General features: G+C 42.3%; 1 protein-coding gene and 1 long non-coding RNA gene across 3 annotated transcripts in view; one reads left to right on the top strand and one right to left on the bottom strand.

Moving 5' to 3' along the window:
- Positions 1-17,383, bottom strand: part of LOC147024514 (beta-1,4-N-acetylgalactosaminyltransferase 3-like) — a 352,417-nt gene that overhangs the window by 37,680 nt on the left and 297,354 nt on the right. For both annotated transcript variants that reach the window (XR_015059072.1, XM_085884517.1), the window contains exons 15-16: positions 13,873-14,026; positions 3,701-3,773 (exon numbers count right to left, since the gene is read on the bottom strand). Coding sequence is in view for 1 of the 2 variants with exons in the window: in XM_085884517.1 (XP_085740643.1) it covers positions 3,701-3,773; positions 13,873-14,026 (227 nt within the window). In the remaining variant the exon portion in view is untranslated. The remainder of the gene's footprint in view (positions 1-3,700; positions 3,774-13,872; positions 14,027-17,383) is intronic.
- LOC147024517 (uncharacterized) lies at positions 7,660-17,302 on the top strand. Its single transcript, XR_015059073.1, has 3 exons — positions 7,660-7,808; positions 13,853-14,084; positions 17,126-17,302. It is a non-coding gene; the product is annotated as an uncharacterized LOC147024517 (long non-coding RNA).

Below are 17,383 nucleotides of genomic sequence, written 5' to 3'. Positions count from 1 at the left end.
CAAAAAATAAGGGTTTCGTCGACTCCCCTGATTTGTGACAAAGTAACCTTGACCTTTGACCTTGACCTTCAAAATTTTATGCACTGAAAGGGACCTCTATAGGCCTCTGATATGCGAAGTTACAAAAATTTCCAATGACAACTGTGCTCTGCAGAGTGATTTATACGTGATTACAGACCAAAAAAAAAAACAACAAAAAAAAAAAACAAGACATATGAAGGTCAAGGCCAATCGCCACCAAAAATTAATCAGCTGAGCGCCAGACCATGACCTATATTCCCATGAAGTTTGAACACGATCCGATCAAAATTACTCAAAAAATAAGGGTTTCGTCAACTCCCCTGATTTGCGCCAAAGTGACCTTGACCTTTGACCTTGACCTTCAAAATTTTGTGCACTGAAAGGGCCTCTATAGGCCTCTGATATGCGAAGTTACAAAAATTTCCGATGATAACTGTGCTCTGCAGAATTTTTTATACGTGATTACAGACAAAAAAAAAAAACATACAAGCTGACGAACATATCTTGCAAAAACTTCGTTTTGGCAAGATAAAAAAAAACATACAAGCTGACTAACATATCTTGCAAAAACTTCGTTTTGGCAAGATAAAAAAAAACATACAAGCTGACTAACATATCTTGCAAAAACTTCGTTTTGGCAAGATAAAAATATGCGTTTGCCTCATAACGTCACCAAATGATGTCATAATGTCTCAAGCTTGACATATCTAAAAAGCACTCATCGAGGTGTTCAATTTGAGGTATTACACGACATGGTACCTAAGATTTCAAAATTTGACCTTGGGGTCAAAAACTTTCGACCTCCAGCGCTAACCATGAAGGTCAAGGCCGATCGCCACCATAAATTAATCAGCTGAGCGCCAGACCATGAACTATATTCCCATGAAGTTTGAAGACGATCCGATCAAAATTACTCAAAAAATAAGGGTTTCGTCGACTCCCTGATTTGCGACAAAGTGACCTTGACCTTTGACCTTGACCTTCAAATTTTTATGCGCCAACTGGGAGGCCATCTTGACAAAAAAGTTTTTTGTAATAAATGGAAAACCGCTTATCTGATTTCAATTATTTTTGGTTACTACGTTCCTCACCCTTGTGGAACTGTTTTAAGATGATGGACCAAATGGTGTCTTGTTTCCAATTCACCTCCCTCATTATCTGGAATATGTATGACCTTTTTCATTCAATGGTGGGGGGTTCCCCATCTCTGATGGTATATTTTATTTTTTTTCTAAATGCAATTGGTTTATTTTTTGCTCCCTTAAGATTGGTGGATGATGTATTTGTATAATCAAAGTGGATGTGGACAATAATTGGCAAATTGGATGGACTTTCGAGATATGTATTGCCTTGGAAATTGAGACGCACACTTTTTGGATGTTAATTAGTGGTCTGAACGTCCGAGCAAAAGGCTCAACGAGCAAAGCCAGTCCATCCATATATAAATAGCTTTTACCATATGTATTCTACTTAATTTCACTTATCGATGCTTATCGATTCACTTGTAAAATCCATAATGTCCCTTTTGTGCAGTCATATTATTCCTGATAAGTTTTTATGCAATTTGAATCATAGTAATTGTGCAGTAAACGGTTTGTTCTAACACAATAAATAATGATATCTTTACGAGCTCTGTTTATCAATTTTCAATACAATTCCTATTTTCTTCTACATTTTGTATCCTTTGTATTTGTGCAATTCGGTCTGCCTTTCTGCCATCCATCTTGTCATCTGTATTTTGGATCGTGTGTCAGTCCATATCATTTCTATCGTCTTTCTATCTCACATAATCTATATTCTAATATCCAAATAATCACCTGTTTCATGCCATAATTTCTAGTTGTCAGCTGTAAAATCTGCTTTCTTCAAGCTGTAGGGCAAAAGGCCTTCACATAAAGTAATCTTCTGTCTAAACCTATGTCTTGCATCTGCTGGTAAATCATCAAAATACTTTGAAAACTCCCATCGCAAGAATGCCATTGTGGACCGCTCAAGCTGATGAGTAGACCATCAACATGGTGGACATGTATTTGTTTGAACCCATTGATGCATAGCGACACAATATCATTGCAACCATACAAATACGTCAAACAAAAAACCGTCTGATCACCAATCACAAGCGAAATCCTTCAATACAGCGCGTGTGGTGAAGCAAATGAGTACACTAATGTTAAAATAGGCAATTTATGATTTTTCAGTTGAAAAACAATTAAAAAGCATACTTAATATTTGAAATGTAAAAATCTTGTTGTTATTGTAAGTAAATTTCAACTACTAATGCATGATGAAGCACTTGTTTATGGCTAATATTAAAGAGAATAGGCAAAAGGCAAAAGAAGAACTTAGCTTTCTGCGTACGGAGCGAAATGCCATGGTGGGCGGAAATGACGGCTTTCCTTCGTTCGAACATGAGAGGGGAGCGTTTCTTGGGTTTTTTTCCCGTCAAGCAATAAATTCAATGGTTTTCACATATATAACACATTAGTTTCACAAATTTCCATTGAAAAAAGGCAGTATTGTGTGAATCTAATGTGTAGTTCATGCAGAAACCGGCAAATTATTATTATTATCTCTTCAGATGTTTCCATCAGTTGTGGGTATTTCCGTCAATCATCACCATTTCCGTCTCGGTTACGCACTGCCATCTACCGGACGGCCGTCATTGGCTGTCACTTGAGGCGCGTGGGGGGGGGGGGGGACACCGGAGACATGGTAGACATGGGGACATTTCAAACTCAGTACAATTGTATACCATAAGCAAAACAGAAAACTTGATGACAAAGCATTTCACATCATTAAAATGATTATCACCAAGAGTTTTTTTTTCTTCACTTTCTGAGATGTCAAGTGCTGAAAGATGTTGGTCATGGATTTGGCTGCTTGTTTTACAATAATCTAAAGCTCACGGAACCACACTTGGTGGCGTAATGGTTGGAGCATCCTCTCCGAGTCTGGGAGGTAGGTGGTTCAAACTCCAGCCAGATCATATAAAAGACGTTAAAAATGGCACGTGCTTGGTGCTCAGCGTTTAACCCTTTGAACCAAGCTCCTCGGACTTTCGGCTGCGCCACCTAGGCTCGCTGGAAAAAAATTTGGCCGCTTGGGTATATGGAGGTTTGAATAACAGCTGGTAAAACTGCCACTGGGGTTAAGAGCATAGAGCACGGATAAACAATTCTGGGAAGGAAATGGCAAACCACCCAGTATAACCCTCACCAAGAAACTGCTTCAGCAGCACGGACACTCTGTAAAGAGTATGGTACCGATACATCAAAATGAAAAGAAAAAAAAAAGCCTCATGGAGGAGCTGAAACCACATCTATGACAGACAAACATTCGTTGACATCAATGTAGTTTTCCACTCACATGGACTTCGGTAGATTATGGATAAACATACGTATCTGGTGTGTACGGTATCTGAAGCTAGATCCCCACATCATGAGCCAGAGGTTCAGAAGGGAACACGAGAAGGCCATTCTAAACAGGTCAAGTGCAGGTAATTTACCAAGTTGGAGTGACCCTGGCCTATTCCAAAAGAAACCACAACCATTTTGTTGTCACCCCTTGAGCTTTCTTCCACATTATATTTACATTGTGGATAAAAAGGAATTGAACAAAACAAAAGTGTGCGGCTTTGCATGTAGGATTGTCGGTGCATTTTAGCCAAGTGCGTACATACCGTAATGAGATCTGCCCCTGCCTGGAGTGCAGCTGCATGTTGAAAACGTCCGTTTAAACGCACGTAATGATATCTGCAACACATATGGTGCAGTGTTGGAACAAATCAAATAAATGTTATCTGTCTTCGGCAAGATGTATAGAATAATCATAAATGCAACTTATATTTATGTGTGGACACACACACACACACACACACACACACACACACACACACACACACACACACACACACACACACACACACACACACACACACACACACACACACACACACACTTTGAGACCTGGTAGGTCACTGTTTCACCTCATGAAACCCACCCACCACATGTGGAGATAGCAGACAACAACAGCAACTTGCACGTACACATACACACACAGGCACACACGCACACACACGGATACTTTCAGACCTGTGGCGTGAGCATTTGAAACCCATATGCTGTCTTCCTGGCAAAGGTCTGCATGCATGCTCGTACATGCAGCGACCTTTGCACCCCGCCGGTCGGCTCACTCTGAATCCGATTTGTACATTCTAGTCCCTCCACAGAGAGGGAAGGTTGGGGAGCAGATGGAGGAAAAGAGAGAGCCAGAAGGAGGGAAGAGGAAAGGGGGGAGGAGAGGTCAGAGAGAGAGGAAGAAGTCAGGGTCAGAAAGAAGGAGAGGGGTGGGATAATGGTGAGAGGCAGAGGGGTGAGGAAGGCAGAGGGGTGAGGGAGGCAGAGGGTTGAGGGAGGCAGAGGGCTGAGGGAGGCAGAGGGGTGAGGTAGGCAGAGCGGTGAGGTAGGCAGAGCGGTGAGGGAGGCAGAGGGGTGAGGGAGGCAGAGGGGTGAGGGAGGCAGAGGGGTGAGGTAGGCAGAGGGGTGAGGTAGGCAGAGGGGTGAGGGAGGCAGAGGGGTGAGGGAGGCAGAGGGGTGAGGGAGGCAGAGGGGTGAGTATTCCAGCAGATGTGATGCCCAATTTATCATCTATCTGAGAGAGGTCACACACAATGATAAATCACCCTGCCTGTGAAACACCGGGGGATGACAGTTTATAGCTGGGTTGGGATGCGAATCCAGGCTACACAGAACAAGCATGCGTACCTCTCGGCTTTCCTGCCATGATTTTGGCAATCATTATTTCATAACTGAAAACATTTTTTACTCATTGTGACCAAATAATTAATTTTGCCTTCCTACCTCCAATATAGAACCGCGGTATCGCCATTGAAACAAACACGCGCCAAGCGGCTTCACCAAGCAAAATGGTTGAAGAAACTTTAAAAAAAGAAACGTTTCATTACCTCCACCACCGAAGGTCGAAGGAGGTTATATTTTCACCCCTCTGTCTGTTTGTTTTTTTGTCTGTCTGTATGCAGGATATCTGAAAAAGTTGTCTATGGATCTGGATGAAATTGGGTAGGCAGGTTGGGTGTGTAACAAGAACTAACTGATTAGATTTTGGTGAAGATCCAGATCCAACGACTAGAATTTTTAAGTGATTCTTTCCCATTGAGAGATCAGGCCAAAAATGATATATAGCATGATTTCTCAAAAAGTTGTGGACGGATTTGGATGAAACAAAGTGGACAAGCTGGGTGTCCGACAAGGAAGAATTGATTCAATTTTGGTGAAGATCTGAATCCGGATCAGGATCTGAAAATTTTTTAAGCGATTCTTCACCATTGAGAGATGGGGCTAAACTAATATATAGCACAATATCTCAAAAATTGCGGATAGTTTCGGATGAAACTCGGTGGACAGGTTGGGTATGTGACCACGGCAAATTGATTTCATTTTGGTGAATATCCGAATATAGATCTGGATACAATAATTACTGTATTTAATTCTGAAAGTGATTCTTCACCATTGAGAGATAGGAACAAAAACGATACATAGCACGACGAGCCGGTAGGCGACATGGCTGCTCGCTCTCGATGGAAAGCTGGCCGACGCGACTAGCCGATATTCATGTACAATGTACATGCTATCAATCAATTTAGCACAATAAATATGATTATCACAGCCCTCTTAGTTTGCGCCCAGAAACCCGCCTTGTGAAATTTCAGGCATGTTTCCAAAGAGACTCTAACAAATGGCAGCCCTGGTAATTCCATTTATCTATTCGCTAAAGATTTTATTTTTTATATGATGCTGTAAGACATTCTCCTTGGGAACAAAAAAAAAACAGGTCCCTCGGAGGTCCAGTTTCGGAGGTATTGATTTTTCTGTACAGTCCACAATAAGTGTACGATGTACGATAAAGTATTTTAGCTGTTGCTAAGCAACGGAGGTGTGCATAGCAACCATTCATTTTTGTGTACATGCTCGCCACATTGTACACATTTCACCCAAGTTTCATCAAAATCAGACTCTTTCTCTTAGAGATATTCGCAATTAACCATTTCTGAAATGTTCGACATGTACTCGCCCAAAACCTATCTCCTCCTACAAATATTTTTTTGTTAGGGCTGCAAATTGGCATGAAGGGAGCAAGATAGATTGTGCACAGAACTCTAAGCTTCGATTTTTCGATGTTTTTTTTAATATTTTTTTTCGATTTTTTGACCACTTTAAAGGGCCGTTGCTATGCCGTTGCTAGGGCCCGGGGTCCCATATTCGAAAGCACACGATTCCCAGAAATATTGGTCCTACCTACCAAATTTCATTGGAATCGGTTGAGTGGTTTAGCCCCTCGGCTTGACCAAAGTTTCGCGGACAGACAGACAGATGGAAATGTCCAGAATAAGGGTTCTCCAAGAGCAGCCAATATTTCAAAAATGTATTGGACACGACGTGTTCTCGTGGATCAGGAATTACGTGGTGGAGGTATGCACTCCGCCGAGTGGCCTTCTAGTTGTCCTGCCCCCTCCCGGAGGGAGGGAGCGGGATATTGTAATTGTCCGGTTTGTTTGTCTGTTTGTTTGTCTGTCTGTCTGTCTGTCTGTTAGCAACGTTACGGAAAAACGGCTTTAGCAAACACTATCAAATTTAATCCACAGGTGGGCAATGAACCTTGGATGACCCCATTAACTTTTGGGTCCAATTGGATCAAAGGTCAAGGTCAAGGTCACGAAAAGATCAAAAATCGTTTTTTGTTCATAACTTTGTCAAAAATGATCTGATTTACTTCAAACTAAGCTTATAGTGAACCTTATTATATTTGTCACTTATAATCCTACCCATTCCTACAGTGAAAAATGCATATTTGTGAAGATCGGTAGGGTCCAAAGTTTTGGGGGTCATGGCCATTGGTCAAATTACAAATTTTCCATTAAAACTAAAACATGGTTACGAAAATACAACTTTATGGGAAAACGGCAGGCTCAAACACTGTCAAATTGTATCCACAGGTGGGTAATGAACCTCGGACGACCCCATTAACTTTTGCGTCAAATTAGGTCAAAGGTCAAGGTCAGGTCACGAAAAGGTCAAAATCGTTTTTCGCTCATAACTTCGTCAAAGATGGTTTAATCGACTTCAAACTAAGACTAAAATATTCCTTACTAGCCGAAACCCCGTCACAGACGGATTCCGTTCCATGAGCCCAATATGACAACCAGTGGCGGCTCTTGTAAGAGCCGGATCCCAGTCGATGTACTCCATGGCCTTACCTAATGAGGCCTACAAAACGTCCTTGTACACGACATTTTTGGTGTCCACTACTCCTTGTGAAGAAGTCCCCTGATTTGTGCACGTGTCTACTTTGACGTACAAACACAGTGTCGAAACTTCTCAGGTCACAGTACTGAGAAAAACGTGACATGACCTCTAGGAGGAGCACAAAATTGGTCCTTCAGTATTAATATAGAGAAGATACAATGTTTCTTGTTACATTTTTGTGTCAAATTCCATTCTGAGGTATTGCAGAAGTGGGTGCATGTGCAGAAGAGGGTTTTACATTGCAGACGCTATTTTCGAGAAGTGGAATTACACCGCTCAGCGGTGACGGTCAGTCGACGACGGACGTAATGACGTCAGCGAATGACCGATGATGTCATGACGTCCTGACGCCTCTCAGCGGTGACGTCACACGTCGCCATGTAAACGAATGTAAAACGAAAAGTGTTTATTCTGCTTCAGAGTTGAAGTTTCACAATTGCTACTATGTGCAATGCACTCTTACAGGTACGAAGTTTCTTTCAGTCCAGATCACAATACCGAGAAAAACGTGACTCGACCGCGAGGAGGAGCACAAAATTGGTCCTTCAGTATTAATATATAGATTATATTCCTTATAATCAACATTCAGGTTAAGGATATATCAAATTTAAATTTGATCCCCAAAATAACTTTATGCCTTAAATGGGCGGGATTTGTTGTGCCTGGCACCACTTGTTTTTGTTTGTATTTATTTATGCTGAAGTGACGGGTCGTATCATGGAAGATCGTACAAAAATGGGAAACGTCTTGGAAAATGAAATTTCACATTTTCAGCGAGCCAGCCACCACATGTTGCACCGCAGAACAACATGTGGCTAAGAACACATGCGACCCCTGAATTTTGTTCAAGTCGATCAACGTACAGTTTTCAGTGACAGTGCGAATATTGTAGGGTGCTCGTCAAGTGGCTCAAGCACTCCAAAGAAATGGTCGATAAGAAATAGCTTGCTTGGCACGCGATTAGCAATCAACGAACCATCATATTAAACATACACCTCCCGGAGACGCCTGGAATGTCAAATATGTCCGAATTGGACAAATGAACACTTTTCTCAGAGTCACAACTGCTTACAATCTCGATTTTGGAGCTTACATTTTGTAATTCTGCTTAGTCTAAGAGATTCTCATGGTGATCACATGTGCCAAAATGAAATAAGTCAATGAATGCTGACGTCTCCGGGTGTTTATAAGCATTGTAATATACCCAGCGATTCGTAGCTATGATGAACAGACATTCGATAATATGAGTGAGGAGAGTGAAAAAAACAACTTTATCATTCAGAAATTGTTGTGGCCTGTTCCAAGTCAAGGCATGGTTGAGCAGGCCAAAAAACATGGTGGCTTCAGACCCCATCGAGGTAACCTAGGACACATCTTAACTCTTAAGACCTCATCAAGAGTGGTGACCGAGGATGTGTCTGATAAAGGATATAATTAAATAAGGTCGTTAATTATCTTCAAAAGGGGTGTTATAATTGACCCAAACACCCAATTTTCAGTCATGCACTTTCTTGGAGTTTTCTTAGTATGCATGCAAAGTTTGAGGCTGCAAGGTTTCATGGTTTTGGAGTTATGGAAGAGACACAGACACAGACACAGACACAGACACAGACACAGACACAGACACAGACACAGACACACACAGCCATTTATTGGTATAGATACACAGTGCCATATATGGAGAGGGTCTGGCCATCTATTGTTCTGCTCATACAGTGCTATCCGGTTGTGTGGTTGGTCAATCCGCACCATGTGGCCCCCTGGAGCCATTTTGCCTCCCAAGCAAGTTACTTCTGGGTTTGCATTTGTATAGAAGACAAAGTGGTATTTTATACAATATTTCGCTCGATTTTGGTGGAATTATGGAATGCTGTGCGGCACGGGACTGCTCTGTTTGACCAGATCAAGGCCGAATAATGCACAGGTTCCCTCGAGACGAAGTTTTAGACGATATAGTTCCAGTCATCAGTATCCCCATTTACCTCTTCTTCTCCTTTCGGCTGCTCCCGTTAGGGGTCGCCACAGCGGATCATCCGATCCGCATAGTGATTTGGCACATGTTTTACGCCGGATGCCCTTCCTGACGCAACCCTGGTCACCTCTTACGACACAGGGATAAGGTACACCTATTTTCACCAGGGTATAACACCAGCCCAGTACACTGGTACTCACTTTGCCGACCTCGGAAGGATGACAGGCTGAGTCAACCCCCTGGTGTATTAATTCAGTGGCCCAACGGGGCTTGAACTCAGGACCTTTTGGATCCTAAGCCGCTGCCCTAACCACTGCGCCAACACCAGGCTGTAGTATCCCCATTTACCATAATATCAAAAATAAACTGCTCACAAAATTTTTCATCAATGTCCGTCTGTATGTTTTGCTCAAGGACAGGAGCACAATCGCAAGAGTGAACGAGATGGCATGAAGGGAGAACTCCGCAGCAAAAGTATCACAATGCGATTGTTAGTCTGAAAATTGAAATACTTGTATAGACGTTTTTTTTTCGATATTTTTGAAAGAAAGGTTTGCATCGTTCTTTCGTGTTTGATGATCAATTTGAATTCTGTATCGCGACTTGATATTGCTAAAAACCAACTACTCATGAGATGCCAGCACTGCTCCGACTTCTGCGAGGTGATTGCAATGTATTCGTCTCAAATGTTCTGATCATTCATTGTCCCTTTCTTTCATTTTTGCATTGCACTTTAAATTTACTCCTTGTACTACATCCCATCTCATTGAATATAATATTCATTATGGTGGAGTACATCATCGTTAATTGATTCGTTTGGAACATCGAATTCCACAGAGAACCACTAGAGATTACTGTTTTTAGTTATATCCACTGTGCGAATCTCCCGAACGGTAAATTATCAAACTAGACTGTACATTGCCCTTTGTAAGACAGATTTGTGCCTCCTAGTAATCCTATCGGAGAGCTAAGTTCTATAAAAACTAGAGGAACTAAGGAACAATCGCGGTTCATGCTGCCACCAGGCATTGAGAAAATTTGTAATCCAACCAGGTTCAAATCATACTAACAGCCAGACGATCAATATTATAGCCTTCAGGTTAATTTCAGATTTCAAAGAATGTGTCCATCTATGATCTCAGTAAATTACCAGGTTGTGGATAGCATACCTTTAGCGTGCCTGTGTTGATCAGCACTGATCTTTCACTACTAGCACACGCTCACTGCTCGTGCTCGTTTGGTGTGCAAAATGACACCTGCTAGCGAGTTGGCCGGTCTGTCTCTGTCTCTGTCTCTCTCTCATGTACAAACAGCATTGGGTATACAAATGATTCTGATAATTTAAAATTGGAACCAGATGATTCTGGATGATGAGATTAGACAAGTTAACTCACTCGAGGTAGATAAATGTGTTCGATTGTAGATTACATAGATGGTAGTGATGTAGATTTGATCATTTAGAGCCTTAATAGAGTTTAAGAGCCTTAAGAGAGAGAAAGATATAGAGAGAAGCATCAAAATGGCCAATCAGCTAATCACAACTGTTTACCCCTGAAAAATAAGGGCCAAAAACTAACACATTATTATAGGTTTAAATGAAAATTTAAAATTCGAACCAGATGTTTTTTTTTTAAAAAATAGAAAACTTTATCCAACCTACAAGGCCATTCAATGCTCTCTCTTCCTGGGCTGGCACCCCTGCCTTACACTTTGCTTCGCTTGACACTGTGGAAACAAAGACCTTTAAGATCATTGGAAACTCCTGTCCTGCAATGAAGTTGTGTGTATGGGCCTATCATTTTGTTATCGCAGACATGTTGGTCTCTCTGTCTTTCACCACCTCCTTTCTGGTCTTGCACCCTATGCCTTTCCCTGCTTTGCCCTCCCCCCCAGGTTTATGCAGGGTGCATGTGGTCCACAACCACCGAGGTGACCTTAAACCAACGGATCACCATGCCCTGGACACAAATGCTAAGATCCGTGACCATTAACTTGCCAAACTGGACTTTAACACCATCCCCGAGGCCCATGTGGTCTCGCTCCCCGAGCGTGGCTGGAAGACGACCTGTTGCAATATGGTCCCCCGGCGTGTTCATAGCACTTCTGCATGTTTGTGAGCAGAGGGTCTTGTCTGCAATGCGGAACGACCCCTGCTAATGCAGGTGCTACAGGGAGATCATAATGGGGCACTTATGTCCATGTTTACTTTTCCATTCCTGCTGTCTGGGCCCAGGCAGTTGTTATCGGTCGACCTGACCGTGGCGACGGACTTTCTCCTGCTTGACCTTGTTAAGGCCATTTAAGAGGGGCTTGTCCAGGGCCTCCACCTTGCAAGATGGATGGCGAGGGTCAGCCGTCTGGGTCTCGGTGAGTAGTGGGTTACGTGGCCAGATGGCGAGGTTGCAATCACTAAGTGGGGGATCCTAATGGGCCTCCTGCTTTTGTGGTGCATCCTCATTGTGATCCACCTGTGGTGGTCAACCAAAGCAGTACGTGCTGCACACACACGTGGAACCCATGAGTAATGCAGGCCTACAAGTCCTTGGTCGCGGCTTGCAGCGGCCGGTTCTCGAATTGCAAGCACCTTGTGTTGGAACACTATGGGATCTTCTTTCAGGACATCTTTCGTGTCTGATGGATCCCACAGGAGCCACTTTGGGGAGTTCCTGTTTGAATCCAGCCCACCTGCTACCCCATCAAGTTTGACTGGTCATCTGTTGAGCCCACGGCGGAGTTTCCCGCGACTGCGGGTCTCCAGATGGATACGCATTGCCGTGCGATGGTCTGTGGGCAGTGGGTGTGGGTCTTTCCCTTAATGGGGTTGGTCTCGACTCTGTTCCGGCTTACCGGAACTTCATTAGACCTCCCCTGGTAGGTGGTGCTCGACCCTGCCACCTGGGACCTCGTGACTAGGTGTTTGGCCTATGAGACATGCCAAGTGGAGGCCCTCAGGACCGTCCACCCGGGCTTAGCCTAGTGGGCACGGTTTTGGGGACTTGCTCTGTATGTGGCGGCACCTGGGGGGGGGGGGTGCCTCAGAGCGGAATCTCCCAACTGCGGGTGAGGTGGGTCGTGAGCAGTCGCATGAAGCAAAGCTGGGCTTGGCTGGAGTATGGATCCTGATGGGATTCCGATCTGTCACTGTTGTCAAAGCCCAACCTTGCAGCGGCGGGTGGCAGTTGGCAAAATTATGTGGCTGCATTTTTCGCCTTGCACTTTGCTTTCCGCTACCGGTGAACTGGCCCCATGCACAGACCGTTCGGGGGACGAGGTCTCCGCTACAATGGGCATCCGGATGATCTTTTGGATTGCCTGACACTCGGTGCTGCACAGGATCTGACCCCCATGAGAGGGCAGGATTCCTGCCACAAGTGGAGGGTCACCCCACAGATGATTGCAAACCACATGGAGAGATCTTTAGAATGGCTGCAGGGCAAGTGGAAGTCGATGTGTGGTGTTGACCGCAAAGCGCCGATCCACAAGCTCTTCAACCGGCTTTCGGAAATCTACGCCCAGGTTGCAGTCTGGGCAGTGCTGATGGGCATGGCTGGTGGGAAAGAGAATCTCAGAAGGAGGGAGGGAGGGGCCCTGAACCACTCAGGGCCGAGTGGTTCCGGGGATCAGCCCAACACCACCGTGCAGCGGTACTGGGGTAGGACGGATGTTCTGGGGAAACTCCCAACACCAATGATCAATGCTCACCTCCACCCATTTGTTCCTCTTTTTTTTCCCCACCGATGGAACCGACTTCCACATTCTCTTCAGTCTCATTCTTCCCTCCAAGTCTTCAATACAGCTGTTCACCACCACCTCAAGTTGTCCCCTATCCAAAACCTTGATCTTTTCTAACCCCGTTGAGCCCACCTACTTCAAATTTCTAGTTTTTCCTTCCTGAGAGTTTGCTTCTGTCTCCATCTTGTCCACCTTCTATCGTTCCCTACCCCACATTCTTACTCACATCCCTTGTTTGTCCATCTTCATCTATTTTGTCCCTCGGCCCTGCTGATGGCGTTTCCCCCCTCTCTTTCTGCTGTTCCTTTTGTTCTGCTGTGTCCTGATCCATTGTTTTTAGCTCTTTCACAAGTATTGACTTTGTGTACAAAAATTATTTTTTAAATCTGAAATAGGAGGTGAAAAAAAATTGTGTTGTATGCAGTACTCTGCCCTCGCTTTGAGCATTTAAAATATTTTCAACCTCCTGCTCAAATTCTGCAAAGATTTTCGATTGCCACAATTTTTGATGCTGTTACTCAGTAGGAATAATTGCATGCTGTTTACAAAGGTATTACAATCAATATTTCCATACAAATCATTTAATTGTCATGAGAGCTATATTTAGTTATCACAGAAATTGAAATGTCTTCCATAAAGTGCATTGCAGCCAATTTCTGATAAATGTGTGAGATAAGAGATTACATTGCAATGTTGGGGAAAGGGAAGGGGTGGGGAGAGATGGAAATAGCTCTCTACAAGGCATAACCGTAAACCACCATCAAAAAAATGTAATGTACAATGACCACATGCACAATATTTGCAGAAGTTTTCATTAAAACCAACCTCGGCAGAGAGCTGCGTTTGAGAGCCTTTTCCACCACCATATCGTCACTCGAGCCATCGGCAAGAACCAAGCTGAAGTCCGCATCCCCAGTTGCAACGAAGAGCCTCTCAAACTCTGAGATGAGTCTGAGCAACCAACAAGCTTGATTTCTCACTGCACAACACACACAATGTCACTGCAGACCAAAACCTAATGCGCTTCCACCGCACAAGTAGGTCATCATTTCTTCTCAATACCACCTGTACCACCCACAGTATTTATCATTATTACACAACTAGTTTAGCTTGGTTCAAGCATTTTATAAATGTCAGAGTAAATAATGTTGATGAACCTCGTCTTTTAAGGAGAAGCTGACATGAAAAGTGACCTTCAGTGATCGACGTTGTTCATTGATTATTGGTGTTTCAGAAACTCGATAGTGAATTTCAAGTAGAATGAAAGTCACATCTGTCAGCTGGTGACTGATTATCTGGGATGCTTAAAAAAAAACCAACAAATATTGGCTCCGTTGTAAACCATATACCAAACTTGCAAACCAGGCATTTGGCCATCAGGGGCCACTTCCACAATCTCACCTACCTGGGATTAATGTTTAAGAGGATTCCAAATAATATGAATGATATACCATTAAACGTGTATGACAATGGACTCTTCAACACTTATTTCAGACATTGCAATGGCAGACCATAATTTAATGCTCTGCCCTTCACCCGAAAATTCACCCTGAAAAACTAGCCACAAATGATGTCGTCAGTTTAAGGCTGTTTCTCAGGTTCAGCATCGGAGTGAGTATTAGACCATTCTTCCAATAAATTTTGATGCACGTTTTACCAGTCTTGGGAAGAGGTGAACAATTTGATGTTGTTCATATAAAAGGAAGGATGATTTAACTTTGTTTTTTCTCCCCAAAAGACCAAACAAAAATGCAAAAACGGTCAGAATCCATTCACCTTACCAGGAAGTACTGGATTTGTCCAACTCAGTATTGTGTATTCTGTTGTGATCCCTTCAGCCCTGATAATTTTGATGACAGACCAGCTCACATGTATTTTGAAATGATTACAAAACAAATGAAAAGGTCATCTGAACATCTGAACAACTAAAGCTTGGAAGAACTGAAAGCAGAAGCTTGTGTATTTTGTTAATTGGTTCAAAATTCAGCAACGCAATGATGATGACGTAGTCAGATTTCATTGATTAATTTACTGTGTTTCGTCATGCACAGTTTTGTGACATGACAATAACAGATAAGTGGAATCCCATCTGATCAGCTTTATACAGCCTAGCAGCATGATCCGGATCTAGTGAAATCAAACTCCATTACATTTTTTTTTATCATGTTTACCACGATGCCCTGCTGATCTTGTACTGTTTGTGTGGTTCGACCAAGCTTTTTAAAATCAGTTAATGCTCAAAAAGGATGCAGCGTACATTTATCATTTTAAAATATCAGATGTTAAAACTTCACTTATTCAATCACCATTAATACAAAATATTTTGACGGGAGGGGGTGGGGGGGTGGAGGGGGGGGAATATAAATCCGCCCCCCCCCCAACGTCAGATCACACTATGGATACAAACCTTCAATATTATGACAAATTTGTTTTTGAAATAGCGATTTGAGAAAGCTTGGCATTGATTTAAGTGGACATGCACAACTTTAATAACTCTGGATGTACACATGATATCAATAAACTGTTAATGGTAAAAGGCACGTGTAAACGACATACTTCACAATATGCTAATGCTGTTGTTAATGTTGTACTATTGTTGTTAAATCAACAATGCACAATAATGAGTTTCTTGATTAATTGATATTTTGTTCATGAGGCAACATTCCATACTGGTGGCAAAAGTCAACCAGCACAAATGTCACATTTGGGGGACAGAAAAACTTCAGGAAATCTGACAAATGAAAGAGTCACCAAAGCTCAATGTCTTGCGCTATTTAAGAAAGTCACACATCATTTGTCCTTTCATTTTTGAGGAAGCAACAGTCAATGGTCAAAGTTACTTTGCCGTGTTGCAGAATTTCTTTATCCACACACTGCCATGATTAAATCTTTCAGATTGCACCTTTTTTCTTTTTTTCCAGCAAGACGACTTCCTGCCACTATACTTCGAATGTACAACATTTTTTGCATGATGTCTTCCCAGACAAATGGATTGAAAAACATCCCACCTTGTTCACTTGATCTGTCTCCATTTTATAGAGCTATGTAAAACTTTTGTAACTCATCAAAAACACTTCCCTTGGATGAATTTTGGGCCAGGATCAAAATTGAAATTCATGAAATCCCTCAACAGCAACTGGAAAATGTTTTCAACGAGTTGGAAAATCGGATTTAACGGTGTTACAAAATATGGCGGTTCTGTTGAACCTTCTTACAAAGAATACATCAAGAGTATTCTCGCCATTATAGAGAACACACAATACAGAGTATAGTATTCTCCTCTTTTAAGAGGCAACATTGTAAGATATATATATATATATATATATATATATATATATATATATATATATATATATATATATATATATATGTATATATATATAAATAACACACACACACACACACACACACACACACACACCCACCATGGCACCAACACTGTTCCTAAACATTTTCGCTCTGTATATGAAAATATATTATGTCCTGCGGTCATGTCGGTGTGAACTGGGTTAATGGATTTCTTCAGCCTCAGGAATCCATTCTTCCTGAAATACAGGCTTGGCACAACATGGTACTACGTGGCACAGCACACCCATCAACATGGCAGTTGATCAAAAACGTTCTCAATTTTCATTTTCTGCTAAAAATATTCCCATCTTTAGTTGTTTGGTATTCCTTTGTGTGAAACCATGTGACGTTTCACAGCCAGTCGTTGAGCCACAAAGGCAAGGTCTAGCTGCCTCCACATTTTCTGGAACATTCCTTGAAATTCCCATTTTCTGCTAAATGGTGTATTTTGGCAAAGTATGTGAAGTGAAAATTAAAAATTATTTGATATAATCATGCTCAGTTTTTTATATTTGATTTTATTTTATCTGTTACTTTTCATTTACACATCTAATATATTCTTAATTATGATCGAGTGAAAGCTTTTACATTGATTTAAAGATCATCATCGCAATTTGTCGACTGAAACAATTTTTTTTGTATCCAGTCTGATAGACTATATGAGAAAGTGTTATTTAAAACGAAAGTTTATAAGAGCTGCACCTTTCATACCTGTTTTTCGTCCTTCTAGTGCTTTTTGGCAAGCCTCGGCTGTGAATTGCGAGCAATATCGACACCTGACAAATTGCACATGTGGCTTCATCTCATCGAGGCTTTGATGTACCTGCTGTAGTCTGGCAAGTTTCAATTCACCAACCTGGCCTGTGTTGGCCACAACGATTAAAATGTTAGCTGCTCTGTTCTTGGTTCAAACCAATTAGTGATTCTCAAACAGCATATAGGTCTCAAAAACAAAGCACTGCACCTCAAAAACAACTGACAGAGTGAG

Source organism: Eptatretus burgeri, chromosome 6, assembly GCF_056783735.1.
Source record: "Eptatretus burgeri isolate ZD-2024b chromosome 6, Ebu_testis_v1, whole genome shotgun sequence".
Lineage (NCBI taxonomy): Eukaryota > Metazoa > Chordata > Myxini > Myxiniformes > Myxinidae > Eptatretus > Eptatretus burgeri.
This window is presented reverse-complemented; position numbering and strand designations above follow the sequence as displayed.